The sequence below is a fragment of the Pediculus humanus genome, genomic scaffold (genome assembly GCF_000006295.1).
Source record: "Pediculus humanus corporis 1103172107475 genomic scaffold, whole genome shotgun sequence".
NCBI classification, from domain to species: domain Eukaryota; kingdom Metazoa; phylum Arthropoda; class Insecta; order Psocodea; family Pediculidae; genus Pediculus; species Pediculus humanus.
Window position 1 is genome coordinate 826,373 of NW_002987093.1, and position 19,260 is coordinate 845,632.

General features: G+C 29.9%; 4 protein-coding genes across 4 annotated transcripts; 3 read left to right on the top strand and 1 right to left on the bottom strand.

Annotated features, from left to right (window-relative positions):
- Nucleotides 1-2,992: 2,992 nt before the first annotated feature.
- Nucleotides 2,993-5,465, top strand: Phum_PHUM128340 (fatty acid desaturase, putative; the record flags this gene model as incomplete). Its single annotated transcript, XM_002424344.1, has 6 exons — nucleotides 2,993-3,239; nucleotides 3,321-3,451; nucleotides 4,058-4,263; nucleotides 4,443-4,625; nucleotides 4,715-5,041; nucleotides 5,423-5,465. The coding sequence occupies 6 exons, from the start codon at nucleotides 2,993-2,995 to the stop codon at nucleotides 5,463-5,465; spliced, it is 1,137 nt and encodes a 378-aa protein (XP_002424389.1).
- Nucleotides 5,466-5,920: 455 nt separating this feature from the next.
- Phum_PHUM128350 (protein Wnt-8A precursor, putative) lies at nucleotides 5,921-7,268 on the top strand (the record flags this gene model as incomplete). Its single annotated transcript, XM_002424345.1, has 6 exons — nucleotides 5,921-5,947; nucleotides 6,041-6,305; nucleotides 6,380-6,519; nucleotides 6,608-6,747; nucleotides 6,819-6,973; nucleotides 7,051-7,268. The coding sequence occupies 6 exons, from the start codon at nucleotides 5,921-5,923 to the stop codon at nucleotides 7,266-7,268; spliced, it is 945 nt and encodes a 314-aa protein (XP_002424390.1).
- Nucleotides 7,269-7,839: 571 nt separating this feature from the next.
- Phum_PHUM128360 (Aminopeptidase N precursor, putative) lies at nucleotides 7,840-14,096 on the top strand (the record flags this gene model as incomplete). The annotated part of the gene is made up of 14 exons (XM_002424346.1): nucleotides 7,840-8,318; nucleotides 10,851-10,995; nucleotides 11,079-11,346; nucleotides 11,420-11,590; nucleotides 11,672-11,778; nucleotides 11,856-11,990; nucleotides 12,068-12,369; nucleotides 12,445-12,655; nucleotides 12,748-12,951; nucleotides 13,028-13,119; nucleotides 13,203-13,348; nucleotides 13,434-13,566; nucleotides 13,653-13,875; nucleotides 13,953-14,096. 14 exons carry the CDS (start codon nucleotides 7,840-7,842, stop codon nucleotides 14,094-14,096), a joined length of 2,760 nt encoding a protein of 919 aa, XP_002424391.1.
- Nucleotides 14,097-15,726: 1,630 nt separating this feature from the next.
- Nucleotides 15,727-16,810, bottom strand: Phum_PHUM128370 (uncharacterized protein; the record flags this gene model as incomplete). The annotated part of the gene is made up of 2 exons (XM_002424347.1): nucleotides 15,727-15,735; nucleotides 15,848-16,810. The coding sequence occupies 2 exons, from the start codon at nucleotides 16,808-16,810 to the stop codon at nucleotides 15,727-15,729; spliced, it is 972 nt and encodes a 323-aa protein (XP_002424392.1).
- Between the last annotated feature and the right edge of the window lie 2,450 nt (nucleotides 16,811-19,260).

Sequence of the window (19,260 nt, forward strand, 5' to 3'; positions counted from 1 at the left end):
TGTCTCGGGGGAAAAACAAAAACAAAAAATTTGGTGAGTTTTTTTTTTTTATAATTTTTTTTTTTTTCGCTTTTATTATTATTATTATTATTATTTTCAAAATGGCGACACAAAACGTTTTTTTTTTTTTTTCTCATTATTTTCTTGGATTTAATTCGAAACAAAAAACTTTTAAACTTTTGTTTCTCGTCGAGTATTAAATTTTAATTATCGCGAAATAAAAAAAGTTTTTGTTTCGAGTACTCTTTAATGTTTCAAAACAAAAGAGAGAGAGAGAGAGAAAAACGGTTTTACCGCGAAAAAAAAAATTATTATTTATTTATGCACGCGAGTAAAAAAAAAATTTTTTTGTTTGCGAGTCCGAATTTTTTTTTTTTTTTTTTTTTGTACTTTTCGCCACGTCAAAAACAAACAAACAAACAAACAAACAAAACAAACAAAACAAAATTTCGATGACTAAATAATATTTAATTTAAATTATTATTATAATCGTTTCGAAATAGAAAAAATTTAAATAATAGGGATAAAGAGAGAGAGAGAGAGAGAAAATTAATTCTTCGACACGATTTTTTATTCTTCGAAATTTTCTTAAGGGTTCAAAATGGCGACCATTACAAACGTTTATTTATTTATTTATTTATTTAAAAGCGAACCGTGACCCATTTTCGACAAACCCATCGCGGCATTTTTTTTTTTTCGATTTTCGTCATGTACGCAGTTGGCTTATAATCATCATCATCATCATCATCATCATCATCATCACCATCATCATCATCATCATCACCATCATCATCATCGTTGTCGTCTTCGTCAAAAAGAAAATTCTTATTTCTTTCCTTTTTATTATTAAATTTCATCTCGCACGATTTTCATTTTCTCTCTCCCTCTCTCTCTTTACCTCTCTCTCTCTCTCTCTCTCTCTCTCTCTTTACCTCTTTCTCTCTCTCTCTCTCTCTTTACCTCTTTCTCTCTCTCTCTTTACCTCTTTCTCTCTCTCTCTCTCTTTACCTCTTTCTCTCTTTCTCTCTCTCTCTCTCTCTCTCTCTTTCATCCCTCCGAGAATTGTCAGCGAGTCGACCTTTGACCTTTTCCTTTAAAAACAATACACCGTTACAGTCATTTTTTTTTCTTTTTTCTTTTCATTCACGGCACATAATTTGCAATCATCATCGTTTTTTTTTAATCGTAAATAACGTTCGTGATAATGATAATAACATCGTTACGCGCGTTTTTTTTTTTTTTAAATTTTTTTGATCACGATTTTTTTTTGCTGTTATCAATTAACGCTTGAAACGACGACGACTATGACGACAAAAAAAAATTAATTTAATTTGAAAAAAAAAAAAATAGTAATAATAATGATGATGATGATAATTTTGCAAAATGAATTTTACCGTTTTTCCACCGGCCTTATTATTATTATTATTATTGAATTCGATTCGGTTTTCTCAACGTCATTTAATAAGTTTTCAAAAAATTAAATAACGATAATAATAATAATAATAATGACGACAACAACAATGATGATGATAATAATAATAATAATAAAAACTTTTGAATTAATTTTTTTTTTCCTTTTTCATTCTTTTTCTTTTCATTTCTTTTCTTCTTGAAACTTTCGAATGGATTTTATTATTATTATTATTATTATTATTATTATTATTATTATTATTATTGGAATTTGTTTTTTTTTTTTTTTTTTCCTTTTCAAAAAAGAATTTTTTTTTGTTTCGTTCTCACTTCAAAAATAAACCGAAATACAAAAAAAAAAAAAAAAAATAAAACAACGCCCGAAAAAATTATTATTATTATCATCTTTACATTTCGCAAAAGTTGTTTTTGTTATTCGTTCTAATGCCACGAATTTTTTTTTTGTTTTTTTGCGACAAACGTTAATCCTCGTCTTCTATTAAAATTATTTTGATTTGACGACAAAAAACAAAAAGTAATCCGCGACCCGTAAATTTATCGCCGTTCTTAATTACGCGGGAAAATAATAAAACCGGAAATCTCTCTCTCTCTCTCTCTTTCTTTATACAAGTAATAAATTCCTTGTTTTTGTTTTTTATTACTCCGAAGCGGTCTCAAGTGGGTTTTTAATTAATTAATTAATTAAATAAATTCATTAAGGATTTACGTTGAAAAAATAAAAAAGCGAAAAAGAAATTTACGCGCCAAAAAATTTAAATTATTACGTGATTCGCGAACGTTTCGAATAATGATGACAATTTTTCTCTTTTTTTTTCCCCAACGCATAATTACACGCAAATTAAACAATTTTTTTTTTTTTTTTAATAAAGCCTAACGGATTTTCTTTTTCTCCCCCCCCCTTTCTCTCTCTCTCTCTATCTATCTATCTTTATCACTCTTTTTCTCACGGCTTTCTCTTTGAATTCGACGTTTTCGTCGTAGTATCAGTGGAAAATAATTAACGATCGATTAGATTTTTTTTTTTTTTTATTAAAAAACATCCGATAATGATGATGATAATAATAATAAAACGGAAAACGTTTTTTTTTTTTGAAACTCGCGAAAGAGAGAGAGAGAGAGAGAGAGAGAGAGAAAAGCAGAAGAAAACTTTCTATTTTATCATTTTTTATTCAAGCGACACGTCCGTTTTTACCTTAAAAATAAAAATGTCAATTTTTGCTGCTTTCTACTTTGAGTTTCATTTTATTTAAAACAAAAAAACCGTTAATAAACATTATTATTATTATTATTAATAATATCCTTTTCCCTACAATGAATAATAAACATATATATTTTCATAAAAAATTATCATCATCATCATTATTTTAACGGTCGACGACGACGACGTATTCGTTCGAATCGAACGGACGCCATTTTTGTCAAAAAAAAAAAACGTTTTTTTTTAACTTTCACCCTTTTTATCATTTTTATTAATGATTTTTTTTTAAACGGTTTCGCGTAGCAGACGACAAAAGTGAAAAAAAAAAATTTTAATTTGTTTTTGTTTACAAGATCGTTTCAAATGATGATGACGCCAAACATAACGAGTCAGGCATTGCTATTGGCTGCCGAAACAAACGATGATGATGACGTCGTCAAAGGTGGAAAAACGTGCACGACGGAAATTTTCCAGGATAACGTGAAGGAAAAGTACGAATGGAAAATATCGTGGAGAAACGTTTTCGGATTCATTTACTTACACGGAGGATTTTTTTACGCCATTTATTTGATCGGATCTGGACAAGCGAAATTATTCACGACACTCTGGAGTATGTTTGTCCTTTTGCACATCTCTCTCACTCACACTATCTCTCACTATCTGTCTCTCACTCCCTCATTTTTTTTTCCAGATGTTTCTTTGGGTTTGTGCGCGGCATTAGGAGTCACAGCCGGAGCTCACAGATTATGGGCGCATAAATCATACAAAGCAAAATGGCCGATGAGACTTTTATTGGTTATTTTTCAAACTATGGCTTTTCAGGTAATGAAAATTCATCATTATCATCATCATCATCATCATCATTATTATTATTATTAATACGTTCGATAAAAATTCCAAAATATTTTATTATTAAAAGAAAATTGCAAGTTGTTATCACGTGGAATAGTAATAATAATAATAATAATAATAATAATAATAATAATAATAATAATAATAATAATTTTTGTGCTCAAAGAATTTGCATGTTAAACAATGACGCGACATAAAAAACTCGAATTTGTTTATGCATAGGAGTGCCCTTGTTTTTTCACATTATTATTATTATTATTATTATTATTATTATTATTATTTTTAAATTTCTAACCGCCATTTTGTTTTTTTATAAAATGGGTCATTCCCCTTTTTCGGTTTGTTAAAAATAAAAAGGTAAAAAAAAAAAAAAGGTTTTGAGGACAATGGAATGCGTTCCCTTTCCGCAGGTTTTTTGTTTTGATACCTGTCGGAACAAGAAAAAATAAAAATAAATCAATGAAATTAGGCTTTTTATAGGGGAGGGGGGGGAGATTTTTATTGTTTCCGGTACCTGTTTTCGAGGATATTTCTAGTTAGGTATATCTATCTGGTTTCTTTTCGATTTTCCAACAGAACGATATTTACGAATGGGTTCGTGATCACAGAGTCCATCATAAATTTGTCGATACGAATGCGGATCCCCACAACATAAAAAGAGGATTTTTCTTTTCTCACATGGGATGGTTGCTCATACGAAAACATCCGGATGTTAAAACGAAAGGAAAAACTGTCGACATGAGCGATTTGGAAGAGGATCCGATCGTGATTTGGCAAAGAAGGTGATGATGGCGGTGGTAGTAGCTGTGGTGGTGGTGCTGATGGTAGTAGTAACGGTGGTGGTGATGGTGATGGTGCTGATGGTGGTGGTGATGGTGATGGTGCTGATGGTGGTAGTAGCTGTGGTCATGGTGGTCATCTCGATCGAAACGAACGAATCGTATTGTCTTTTGTTTTTTAGAACGTATTTGATTGTCATGCCTCTCCTCTGTTTCGTCATGCCAACACTCGTACCGTACTATTTAGTCAACGAAACCTTTTGGAACGCTTGGTACATCAGCATATTCAGATATATGTTATCATTGCACATAACATGGTTGGTCAACAGCGCAGCACACATTTGGGGAGTTAAACCGTACGATAAGTAAGACACGTCACATAACCAAACAATCAATTTTGAAGCTTACACGAAGCCCCCCCACCCTTTCACCTTCCATTATTTTTTTATTACAGAAACATAAGCTCGTCGGAAAACGCCACGGTCGGCATACTAGCAATGGGAGAAGGTTGGCACAATTACCATCACGTTTTCCCGTGGGATTACAAAGCGGCAGAATTGGGTAACTACAACGTCAACGTGACAACGGGATTCATAGATTTATGTGCTAAAATCGGTTGGGCCTACGATTTGAAATCCGTTTCGAGAGAGATAATAGAGAAAAGAGCGAAAAGAACGGGAGATGGAACGTTAAAACATTCCACAGATCCAAATCATCACATGAATAACGTTTGGGGTTGGGGAGATAAAGATATGACGTCTGATGACGTCAATTCAATGACGTTATTATACCCTCACGATGATAAAAACCTCTAATAATAATAATAATAATTAAATCACGTGACTTACTTTCGTTATTAAAAAAATTTTTCCTCCTTATGAATTCTCCACCTAAAGAAAAAGAAAGAAAAAAATAATTTTTGTTTGTTTGTTTGTTTGTTTGTTGTATTGTTTATATATATATTAATTACGTTATTTATTACAATAAATTATTTTTAATTAATTTAATTATTATTATTATTATTATTAAACGCATGCAAAAACACACGCACGCACGCACAATATAAATAGAAAGAGAGAGAGAGAGAGAGAGAAACAAATCTTAGGCGCCATGTTTTATACATAATAAGAATGACTAAAAATAAAATTTTTTTTCTTTTGAGGGGGAGGGGAGGGATGAATTACGCATCGAAAAAAAAAACCTGAAAGCCCTTTTTTGAATAGGAAAACGAAAAAATTAATAGATTATGTATAAATACATATATAAAATAATTTAAATCTTCTTAGAATTCGCAATAAAATCTATTATTATTATCATCATCATTATTATTATTATTATTATTATTTATGTAAAAACCAATGAATGAAATTTTTATGACGGCGCGTTTAAGGGTTGCTCTCTTTTTTGTTCCTTTTTTACCACGGAAAAAAGAAGAAAAAAAATCATAACAACACCGGCTCTTGAAGAAGGCGAAAGGTTTTTTTTCTTCTTTCCTTTGTGAGTCAACAACAACAACAACAAACGACAAACGACAACAGCAAGAAGAAGTGAATGAAATTTAAAAGTGTTTAAAATGATAATGATGAAAATTTTATTTTTATTTTTAATAATAAATTATTTTAATATAAATGTTGAAACAACATCGTCGTGGTCTGCAAGAATGAAAAACGCACTCAGAGAAAATTTCGTAAGTTTTTTCTTTTTGTTTTTCCTTTGTTTTTTTTCCTTTGTTTCGTAAACATTCGCGTTTGTAATTGATTTTTAACGATTTTTGTTTAAGATGCCGTCAAATTTCGTCATGAGAGAAAATATTGGTTCGGGTTTGAAAATGGCCATGGAACACTGTCAACGACAATTCAAATGGGATCCCTGGAATTGTCCGGAAAGTTCATTTTTACACGGTAACAAAGGTTGGGGATCCACGAGAGAATTCGCGTACGTTCTCGCAATAACGTCGGCTGCTATCGATTACGTCGTTACTAAAAATTGTTCTTCGGGAAGTGTTAAAGGTTGCGGATGCGATCCTAATTTGAACGGTTCGACAGGTACGTTCTCCTTTCCTTACTTTCACGTTCTTTACCCTTCATCTAACCATTAACCACCGATTTATAATTCACAGATGAGAATTTCATTTGGGGGGGTTGCAGCGATTTTCCCCAACACGGAGAAGACGTTTCGAAAAAATTTTTAGACGATGCCGAAACCGGAATGGATGCTCAAACTTATACGAATTTACACAACTACGCGATCGGACGCCATGTAAACATTTTTTCCCCCCCTTTTTTTTAACCGATGTGCACGCGCACACCCGCACACACTCACGTACTTTTTTGTTTTGGTTTTTAAGGTCGTTAGAACGTCAATGAAAAAACATTGCAAATGTCACGGAATGTCCGGAAGTTGCACTATACAAAGTTGTTGGATGCAAATGGCGTCATTTCACGATATCGCAACGGATTTAAGAAATAAATACGATCATGCCGTGAGGTAAAATATAAACAATTGTTCATAAATTTTTTTTTGAATTTCCTTTTTCTAATCAAACAATTAACCGACAGATTCGATTTCGAAGTCGTTAAGGGTAAACACGGAATTGGAAATTCGGTTTCCGGCAATGCATTATCCCAACAACTTTTCCCCTTCAAATCGAACGTTAAAAATTTATTGTACGTTCAGAAATCACCAAACTACTGTCGAGAAAATCACACGATGGGTAAGTTAAACATAAACGAAAACGTTTTCTTATTTTAAATGAAATTTTACAATTTTATTTTACCTATTTTCATTCAGGTTGGAAAGGAACAAAGGAAAGGATTTGTTCTAGAAAGAAAAAAGGAGTTTCCGTACCGGAAAGGAAAAGTTGTTCAAATTTATGCAGACGATGCGGACACGACGTTAGAAAAAAGGAAAAAATAATTGAAACTCATTGCAACTGCACGTTCGAATGGTGTTGCGAAGTTAAATGTTTTAAATGTAACGAAACCGTTATAGAATATTATTGTTCTTGATTATCGATCAATCGATCGATGAATCGATCTATCGATTCAATAACAATTTAAACGTATTTTTGACGATGTAAATAATGTATAAATTATTGACTAGTCTATTTAACCAACAAAAAATTTGTATATATATATATATATATATATAAATCAAACGACAGCATAACGAAACAATTATTATTATTATTACTATTATTATTATTATTATTATTGTTAAATATATTTTTTGTTTGTTATGTTTATATGTACAAGTATTTACAAATCATTATTTAAATCACGAGATTTGTTGCGAACTGACGAGAGAGGGAGAGAGAGAAACAAACAACATGGCCGCGTTCTAAATACTTGATTGTTATTATTATTATTATTATCAGATATTGAATATAATATTTACGTATATAATCGAGCCTAATTATTACTCAACATATAGATAACCGGATTTTGCAAAAAAAAAAAAAAATCTGAGAGGATTTATTATTATTATATAAGAACGTTCGACTCGACGATTATTTTCTTACTCTCAAAAGTGATTTCGATTCGATTCGATACGATACGATACGATATCGATTTGTATAAAATGTTGCCGGATTATAATTATTTATCGTTTGTTTTTTTATTACTGTTGAATTTTTACCATGTGAACACGAGGATGATGGATGGTGATGGTGGTGACGTCATAGGAAAACCGTGGGAAAAGGATCTTAAAATTCCAAAAGATATAAAACCGATATCCTACGATGTTTACTTACATCCGGATATGGAAAATGGTTTATTCAAAGGACATGTTAAAATATTATTTAATTTAACGGAATCGAGAGATTGGATACCCATTCATGTTAAATCGACGACAATACATAAAACGACGATTTTCGATAGTAACGAACGGGAAATCGATGTTAAAAATGCATTCGAATATTCAAAACATGAATTTTGGATTATTCAAGTACCTAAATTGAATTCTGGCTTGTATAAAATGGAATTGAAATTTAATGGAAGTTTAACACAATCAATTGTTGGATTTTATAGAAGTGTTTATACAGAAAATAATAAATCAAGGTGAGTTTTTTTTTATCTCTTATCACTTATCAATAATTAAACTATCAACGTTCTTTAAATTAAATAACAACAAAAAAACCGTTAATGAGTCAATAATTGTAAACAAATCAAGTACTCTTAAAATCAATAAAACATTATAAAAATTTGTTATAAATTTGTTTATGAAAAGTTTAAGAGTTTTTTTTATTAACTTAAATAAATGGGCAGCATTCAAAAACATTTATTTTATACAGAACATGATTTTAATGATCAATAACATATACAAATATATATTATTGATTTGTTCTGAGGTAATCAATCATCAATCAATCAATCAATAAAAAAAATGCGTTAATAGTCGTTTATATATGTATTCAAATTTGAAATTTTTATTTATTTAAAAGATGATAATAATAAATTTCCTCAATAATAGGCTAAACCTAATCTACCTTCCCTCCACATTAAATTTGTTATCAATCATGTATGTAATCTAAAATAAGAGTACATAGACACACACACACACACACACACCTGTGACATAATATGATATCTTTAATATCATCATAGATAATTATTTAAAACGATTTTTTTTCCCAAATAATAATAAATTATAACTATAAAATCTAATTAAGTTATTTGGTCAACCATTCAGGAGGGGGGAAAATGAAATGTTTGTTACTTACTTGATAAATTCCGAAAAGAATTACAACACTTAACTTAACTTTAAATCAAACACTAATATTATTTATATATAAATAAAAGTATAAATTTTAATTTTTTAAACACTTCGGGTGAGTTAACTAAATAAATTATAATTAAATTTGAATTTTATTCAATACATTTTAATTATATATATGAACCCCTCACTATGCTTTCTACTTTGTTTTTTTTTTTTTTTTTTTTTTTTTTCGATTGCATTTTTTAAGTTGGTATCTAATTACCGCCAATAACAAGTTCATTTAGCGGTAATTAATAAAAATATTTTGGTCATAGAGTAAAAAAAACCATAGACGACTAGAGCTTTTTTTTTTTTTACCGTTCGTTGGTTGTGCATGGTTATATAAAAATTTATACGTTGTGTTGAGGCAAAATTAAAAAAAAGAAATTATCGTGATTATGATTTATTAAAATTTTACAACTTGTATTCTTTTCTTTTCTTTTCTCTTTACTTTAATCAAAAGTTATTTGTTTTGATAAAATTACAGTCTTTTTAAATTTCGAAAAAAATTGACATTTTATTTTAGATTAGTTTTTATTAAACATATCATTATATTGTTAAAAAATTTTTTTTTGTTGTTGTAAGAACAGGTTGTTTTAATGTTGATTTTTTTAAAAAGAAATTCTCAACGTTATGTTTTCAGTGCAAAAAGTATTTTTTTCTATGGTTAAATAATGAAAAATTTTTTTTGTTATAAAATTCCCAGTTTAAAATTTTTTATTACACGTTCAGTAGAATCAGGTTAAATAAATATTCAAATTTTTTATTTGGTTTTAAATCTATTAATGTACTAGTTATTTTATTTTGTTTATCATATTTTTAACAATTATTTAGTAATAATTTTAGGTATAATTACAAAAAATTTTTGTTTCTCCAAGTTAATTGTCACATGTATGATTTTTTTTTTGTCAGTCATTAACTTTCACTAATAAAGTTTAATATTTATTTATTCATGAGATTTCTAATTTTATCTTTAATAATTTATTTATGTTTGAGACGAGAAACTGACAGAGTAAAATAATTATTATATTAATAATATATGAAAATTAGAATGTTAAACATTTAAAAATTTCATTCGATAAAACCTTATCGAATGATATTATGATGATAATAAAGTAAAGTGTTTGATAATATTTCACCGCAGAAATCTTTCGAAAATCAAAAAGGTTGGTGCACATATGCAGACAATTAAATACCATAACTGTCAATAATAAATTAGAAAAATTAAAAATGGTTGAAGAATGGCAGTTAAATCCTCTGGTACCAGACTACATAAAGCCCATAACTTATGACTTATTAATTAATCCAGACCTTCAAAAAGGAACATTTGTCGGAACTGTTAACATCACCATTAAATTAAATGAAGTCGGGTCTTACATACCGATTCATATAAAAAATTTAGAAGTATTGAAAACAACATTAAGTGGAGAAAATGGAGATTTCATACAGACAGAAAATTCATTTTGTGAAAAAAATCAATTTTGGGTTCTTAATGTGTCAAATTCGAAAACATTACAACCTGGCATCTACAGGGTGACTCTCGAATATAAGGGAAGTTTAATTGGTAAAATAGTAGGATTCTATAAATCTTCTTATTCTGATAGCAGAACAAAGGAAGAGAGGTAAAATTTGTTGTGATTTTGTTAATTTATACCTAAAAAGTAGACAATACCTGACAAATGGTTACAATTAAGTTTAACATAAACATAGCATGAGAGAAAAATTTCATTTTTTAATGCTGCTAATTATTTAATTACACTTCTAATTTGTAGGGTAGCACACAAACAAGTTGGTGATATGTTGACTTATGTAAAATTATAAAAATTTTGTTATAGGAATATAGCAACGACAAAATTTGAACCTGTCGATGCCAGGCAAGCATTTCCATGTTTCGATGAACCTGCTTTAAAAGCAAAATTCAAAATAAGCGTTGTACGACCAAAAGATGAATATTCTGTTTTGTCCAATATGGATGTTTTGGTAAAGTAAAATAAAAAAGTCTTTCACTTTCTTTCCATCTCATTATGAATGATAAAACTATCTTTTTAACTTTTCCAAATTAGAAAGAAGAGCCAGGACCGGGTCCAAATGAAGTCACCGTACATTTTCCAGAAACCGTACCCATGTCGACATACCTTGTTTGTTTCATTGTCAGCGATTTCAAAGATTCCGGCGTGGCTGTTGTAGACAACAATGGGAAATCTTTACCCGTTAGAGTTTATTCTACTCCGGAACAAGTACAAAATACAAATTTTGCAAAATCAGCTGCTGCAGCCGTTTCAAAATATTACGTAGATTATTTTGATATACCCTATGCACTACCGAAATTAGGTACCAACATGGTAAAATGTATTTTCAACTTTGATTTTTTTCCAATAACGAACTTATATGACGTCATTCTTAGATTTAATTGCCATTCCGGATTTTGTATCGGGCGCCATGGAAAATTGGGGTTTGGTAACATTTAGAGAAACGGCTTTGCTCTTTAACGATAATGAAAATTCTGCTTCGAACAAGCAACGTGTCGCCACCGTTGTTTCACATGAAATATCGCATCAATGGTTTGGTAATTTAGGTAATTATTAAAAATTTATTTATTTGTACTTCATCTGAGAGAGAGGGAGAGAGAGAATTAAAATTCAAATTTACATTTCAGTGACCATGAAATGGTGGGATGATTTATGGTTAAACGAAGGTTTCGCTAGTTTCATGCAATATAAGGGCGTTGAATATGGAATACCCGAATGTAAAGATTGGCAAATGGTTTGTGTTTGTTTGTTATGTCGTAGAAGCGACATTGATGACGAACTAAATTCAAAATAAATTAATTTTTTTTCTAGCTCGAACAATCAATTCACGAACAAATTCACGACGTTATGAAAAGAGATTCGTTTGCATCGTCTCATCCAATCATACAACCCGTTAACAATCCGGATCAAATAACAGAAATATTCGATAAGATATCATATAATAAAGTTCGTCCGTTACAACAAAAAATGTCGTTGGTTTGTTTAAACAAAAAAAATTATCCATCGTCGTTTTCGTTTTATAGGGTCATGCAGTTTTGAGAATGCTCGAGGGTTTCATGGGTGAAGAAAATTTCAAAAGAGGAATTCAAAAATATTTAAAACAACACGTTTTTTCAAATGCTGCCACGACGGATCTTTGGTCCGTTCTCAACGAAGAAATAAAAGAAAGTGGCGTTAACGTCGGTGACGTCATGGACACGTGGACTAGACAAATGGGTCTTCCCGTCGTCAACGTGAATAAAACGAATGACGGTTGGGTATTGACGCAGCAAAGATTTTTAGCCGATGCCGAAACAAAATACAATGTAGATGAATCCCCCTACAAGTAATGTATTTGTTTGTCGTTTGTTTACCACGCATTTAAATTCGATTAACTTTTTTTTTTCCCCCTTGAAAACAGGTACAAGTGGGACGTACCCGTTCATTATAAAGTCGTGGATGGAGGGGAATCGGGTTTGACGTGGTTGATGCGTTCGCAGGGCGGAAGTAAAATACCGAGAAATGGTAAAAATTTAGTAAAATTAAATCACAATCATTTGGGATATTATCGAGTCAATTACGATTTGGACACGTGGAAAGAATTTGAAAATCTATTGAAAACCGATCACGAGGTTTTGTATTAAATAATTTTGTTATGATAGGTTTTTCGTTTTTTTTGAAAATTCAAATTGTTTTTTTTTTTTTTTTGCTGTTGAAATTCCAGGCTTTGAACAGAAGAGACAGAGCAAATCTTTTAGACGATGTCTTTGCCCTGGCAGGTTCTGGAAAAGTTGAATATTCCGTAGCCTTGGGTATGACATCATATTTGAAAAAAGAAAAAGAATTTTTACCATGGGCGACAGCATCGACGGCATTAAACGAAGTCATACAGTATTTATCGTCTAGTCGTTATTATTCACAAATAAGAGTAAATTTCTGTTGAGTTGTTGATTCCCCCCCCCCCTCCTTCCAAAACGCAAATTTTTATTCTTTTTTCCCGACAGGAATATGTGAGATCGTTAGTCGAAAGTTTATACGGGACCAAAGATGGACAATTTTCATGGAATGTCAAACCGACCGATTCACACATTTACAGGTTAAAATAAAACTTTGATTGAGATTTAAGGTGAATGTCACAATGTGTGAATGATTGATTGATTGATTGATTGTTTTTTGTAGGCGTTTAAGAGTTAAAATTCTTGATTTGGCATGTCATTCCGGTCTTCCTGCATGTATGGATGACGTTGGATCATTTTTCATGGAATGGATAAAAAATCCAGAAACTAAAATTCATCCGGATGTACGTTTTCTTGTTTATCGTTACGGTTAGTATTTTTACTTTTAATATTATTATGTGTTAGTCTTGGATTGAATGACGTCATTACAATCGAACATTTACCGAAATTTCAGGTATGAAAGCGGTTGGAAAAGAAAACGAATGGAACGTGGTCTGGAACAGGTATTTGAATGAGAAAAACGTACAGGAAAAAATTAATTTATTAGATGCGTTGGCATCCGTTCGAGAACCTTGGCTTTTGTCTAGGTAATCAATCAATTAATCAATCAGTCAGCATTCCGTTCGTTGGAATGTTTCAAAATAAAAGTTTTTAACGGTTTGTATCACGACAGGTACCTCGAATTGGCCAAAAACGAAACTTACGTACGTTCCCAAGATTATTTTCAAGTTCTCGGATACATATCGTCGAATCCTGTGGGAAATCCCATCGTTTGGAAATTTTACAGGAACGAATGGCCAAATTTGGTGAAAAGATTTACTCTTTATCATAGAATCATGGGAACGTTCATTGCCGTAGTGACGAACGGATTTTCAACACCCGTCGAATTGGAAGAGGTCAATATCTATTCGATTCGCACTATTTGTTTTTTTTTATTAAATTTTGTTACTCGATTTGACGTAATGAATTTCAGGTCGAAGCTTTTTATAAAAAGTATCCGGAATCGGGAGCAGGACAAAATGCAAGAAAAGTCGCAATCGAAAACATAAAACAAAATATAAATTGGTTGGAGAAAAACGAAGAAATTATTTACAAATGGTTATCAAATCAAAATTAATTTTCTTGCAGAAAAAAAATGTCATTGTCGTACCTAACAAATATATATATATATATATTATTATTATTATTATTATTATTTTTTAAAAAATTGAAAATGAAATATAAAGTTTGATAATTTCACTTTTGTTTTGGTTTTTTAACCGTTTATTCCATATTAAAGTCAATTGTTTGTTTACGATGACGTAAAAAGCGGGAAAACGGGGAACTAAAAAATTTTGCCGCAAACGTTTTGGCGATAGATGGCGGCAAATAAAAAATTTGCCGCGCACGTTTCGTCGATAGATGGCGGGAAAAAAGTTTGTTTGAAAATTGAACGTTTCGTTATTTACTTTTAAAGAAATAAAATTTTATTTAAAATTAAATAAGTAAAAACAAAACAAAAAAAAAAATCGATACGATATTTAAGTTATATATTCATTTTGAAAAGAAAAATAGATACAATAAATAATAATATTATTATTATTATTCGAATGAAAAGAATTTATTTTTTGTATTCACCGACCCGAATATTTTTCCTTTTATTATTTCACGTTAAACAATCACAAAGAGAAGAGAGGAAATTTTGTATTAAAAAAAAATTTTTTATATACATAAAAATGTTTAGAAAATTATTTAATTCAATAAATTTATTAAAATTTAAATAAAAAGATTTATAAAATCATTTTGTATATATATCTGTACTTTTTTATTGACCTTAAATAATAAATAAGAATTTGAAAGCGTTTAATAATAATAATAAAATTGAAAGTATCAAAATTTTATTCATTTTTAACGGTCAATAAAAAAAAGGGGGGAGGGAGGGAGGGAGGAAAAAAACTTTTTATTTTTCCTGTATATTTATAAAATAATTTTTTTTCATTTCAATAATGTCAATAATAAAAAGCAGAAGACAATTTTAAATAAATAAATTTACAACTTATTAAAATAACAAAGGTGAGAATGAAAAAGGAAAAAGTTTTTCCTTGAAACAAAATTTAATTTTCTTTTAATTTTCTCTAAGAAAGAAATCGAATCGTTCTGTTGTCTTCTGCTTTTCCAATGAAAAATGCATGAATTTATTCATTTTTTTTGAGTAAGAAATGACCGTTGAAAAGGTTTTAATTCAAAGGTTGCAAAAAATCAAAAAGGAATTATTTAAATTTAATCCTTTTGTTATGATAATAAAATTAAATTCGATTCGATTGTTTTATCCTTTGTTTGTTTGTTATAAAAAGGAAATTATACCGTTAAAATATTTTTTTTTTTTTCCATGGAGAAAATCACATAAAACGTACCCATCAAAAAGATTTTTTTCTTTTCCTCATTCATCTTTATTAATTTACTCCCCTCCCCCACTACCATTTCCGATTTTCTCATTGGTCCCTTTACATCTCTTATCATTTACTTCCTATTGGTTCATTTTTCCATCTACGTCATTCAAATTCTCCTTTTAATAAAAATTATTAATTTCTGATTGGCTAATACTTTTCCTCATTCTCCTTATCATACGTACCTTTTTCTCCCATAATTTTCTTCATTCTTTTTTTTCATTGGTTCTTTCATTTCCCCTTATCCCCGCCCACTTCATTCGAAAATAAATAATAAAAAATAAATAAATAAAAAATAGAAAATAAATTTTTTATTGACAATTAATCAGCCTTATTACATAAATTTTTTTTTAAATAAAATATTTACAAAAAAATTTTTTATTCACCTCTTCCCCCCCCCCAAGAAAACCTTTCCGAAAAGGTTCGTACAATCAATTCAAACCTGAATTTCTTGTCCGTATTTCATTTGACCCATAATTTCGGCCAATTCTGAACTCGTAAATTCAGATTCGTCTAAATCCTGTAGGCTGCTGTTGCTTATCGTGTACGAACTTAAAGTTTTGGTTAATTTTTTATTTTGATGACGGTTAACACCGGATTTATTATTATTATTACAAGTTTTCCTTTTTTCCGTCGTCGTGGCAGAAGAAGATTTTGTAAATTTTCCATTTGGTAATAATTTAATTTTTTTCGCAATCGTTTCGAGCGTAGCCGATTGAGTTTTCGTTTTGAATATGCATCTGTTCGTAAGGGATGAAAAACCGACCCCACCACTACCACCACCGCCACCGCCTTTTTTCTTTTTTTCACCGCAATTTTTATAACAACCGCTTTTACCATTTTTCCTTTGTTTGTTATTATCATCCACTTCCTCCATATTTTTTCTCATCGTCGTCGTCGTCGTCGTCGTCGTCGTCGTGTCTGTATTTAAAACGTTTCCATCGTCGTCCATTTTACCATAGGATGTCGTTAATGTTATTTGACTAGAATTTGACGATCCTCTCGATCTTATTGCTTGACAATCTTTTTCTTTAATAATCGTAGTCATCGTTACATTTAATTTTTTCACATCGTTTTTGTCTTCTGCTTCTTCCACTGCTTCCACTACTTTTTCATTATCGTTTTCTTTGGAACCTTCAAAAGATTGTTCGATTATTTTTTCTAATATTTTATCCTTTTGTAAAATATCACATTCTCCCTCATTTGAATTACGATTTCCGATTCCGGTTGTTGATTTATCAATTATTTGAAATGAAACGACGTTTGTTGTTGCATTTGTTTGATTATTATTATTATTACTACTTCTTTTAAATGATTGTTTGTTGTTGTTGTTCGATCTCGATAGCGAAACGTATAATTTACGCTTTCCGCCATTTTTATTTTGTTTTTTATTAAATATTTGCATGAGAGTCGACTGAAACAATAAAACAAAAATTAAAATTTTTGAGGATTTTTTCGGGAAGGAGGAGGGGTGGGTGGGGGGCTGATGAGACCTCAAAATAAACGATATGATAACAAACGTATTTACGCGGGATTAAATATTTTAAATATTACAACCCCCCCGAAAAAATTGTTTTAAAACGTGCCGCGGTGTCAACGATTACACGATTGAAAACTTTTTTTTTTTGAAACGTGTTTCAAAACACAAAACATTTTATAAGTTTCTAAAACACATTTCCCCCCCCTTTTCCCCCTCTCCCTCCCTCTCTCTTTTTAAAAACAAAAAATTAATTTTTTTTTAATTAAAACATGATACAAATATTTACAAATTAAAATTAAAATTAAAAATAATAATAATAATTATAAAGTATTAAAAAAAAACACAAATGAAAATGGGGGGGGAAGAGAAGAGAGAGAGAGAAAGAGAGAGAGGAGGGAGAAAAAGGGAAGAAAGATGAGAAGAGAGAGAGAGAGAGAAAGAGAGAGAGGAGGAGGAAAAAGGAGAGAAAGATGAGAAGAGAGAGAAAGAGAGGAGGGGGAAAAAAGGGGAGAAAGATGGGAAGAGAAAGAGAGAGAAAGAGAGAGAAAGAGAGAGAGGAGGAGGAAAGAGGAGAAAGATGGGAAGAGAGAGAGAGAGAGAGAGAGAGAGAGAGAGGGAGGGAGAAGACTAAAATTATTAATTAAAAAAAAATAAAATAAAATTTTCACATCTGATTTTTTCCTTTTTTTTCCTTTTTTCCTTTTTCTCCCTTATTGTGACAAGTTAATTAATAAAAACTGTCCGTTATTGTTTTAAAACAATGGTAAAAAGAATATTCATTTATTATCATTATCATTATCATTATTATTATTAATAAATTAAATGAAATATTCATCGTTTCCGGTATAGAAAAAAAAAAATTTTTACTTTTTGCCATATTGAATTTGTATTAACGTGGCGGCCATTTTAAATTAACTCCCACGCGGACAATTATTATTATTATTATTATTATTATCATCATGGTAATTATAAGAGTAATTTTTATGAAGGGTAAAAGAAGTTAACGGGGGGAGGCGAGGGGGGATTCTTTTTGTTGTCGATTTTTTGTAAATTTTCTTTTTTTTTTTATTCGATTCGAATACGACGACACCATTTTTATTGTTAAAAAGAAAAAATGGAGAAGAAGAAGAAGGAAAAAGGAAAATAAAACTTAAAAAGAAAAGTTTAAAAAAGGTAAGATAAAAAGTTTTTTTTTTTTTTTTTTTTTTAAAATGTCGTTGAAAAAGGTTTTTAGACAAGAAGGGAAAAAAAAAAGAAGAAAACTTTTTACATATTTTGATTTGGGATTTGACAAAAAAAAAAGTAAAATAAAATTTATTATTATTATCATTTTGAATTTTCTTTTTTTTTTTTTTAATTCAAGTGAAAGGATATATATGTATGACGTCACAAACGACGAATTACTCAAAAAAAAATAGACGTTGAATTCGAACGTTGAAATTCAGTTGGTACAATTTGATTATTACGTCATATGTCACTTTCCTTCATCTACTTTACGGAAAAAAAAAAACAAAAGAAAAGAAATTTATCTTAGTGAAAAAAGAGAAAGAAATTACGTCAAAAAGCTGTTTGTCGTTGTTGTTGTTGTTGTTGTTGTTGCTGTCGCTCATCTCCACAGTTTGTCGAAGAAATATCGAAATAAATTTTAAATTATTTAAAAAGTAAATAAAAAAAATAAACTTAATCGTTTAACTGAAATTTCAATTTTCAAAATGGAAGGAAATTACAACGTTGCCAGTTCTCCTTCGCGCGATTTTTATTTCATAGAGTAGATAAATACGTTAAAACCGTTACCACTTATTCAAACGATGATTAAATAACAAATTTTTTTGTTTCTTATTCTCCAAAATTAAACATAGAATTCTGCCATGTTGGAATTAATAATAATAATAATGATAATGATAGTAATTAATACCGCATCGTAATTGAAAACTTTTTGTTAATTAATTGAAATATAATTTTAACATTATTATTCTTTTTTATTTGGAAAAAAAGTGAAATTAAAAAGGTTGAGACACTTTGAAAATTATTCTTTTATCTTTTGCATAATAAATAAGTAAGTCGAAAATGTAATTTTGTTTTATCTTTTCACCTGTCGACACCTGGTGCAGTGAAAGGAAAAACTTTTTTTTGGAATGTACATACATTTTTCATTTCAACGAGTCAAATTTGTTTGTGTGACCGAATTGTGAAAAGGGATAATTTTAAATCTAACGTGGAAAAGTTAATTCTACAATGATTAATGTCATGGGTGAAATAGAAACAGAAACAGAGAGAGAGAGAGAGGGAGGGGGAAGGAAAAAGTGACACAAAGAGATAGAAAGGGAAAGAGAGGAAGAGAAGCGAGGTGAGAGAACGAGAGACAGAAAGAAAGA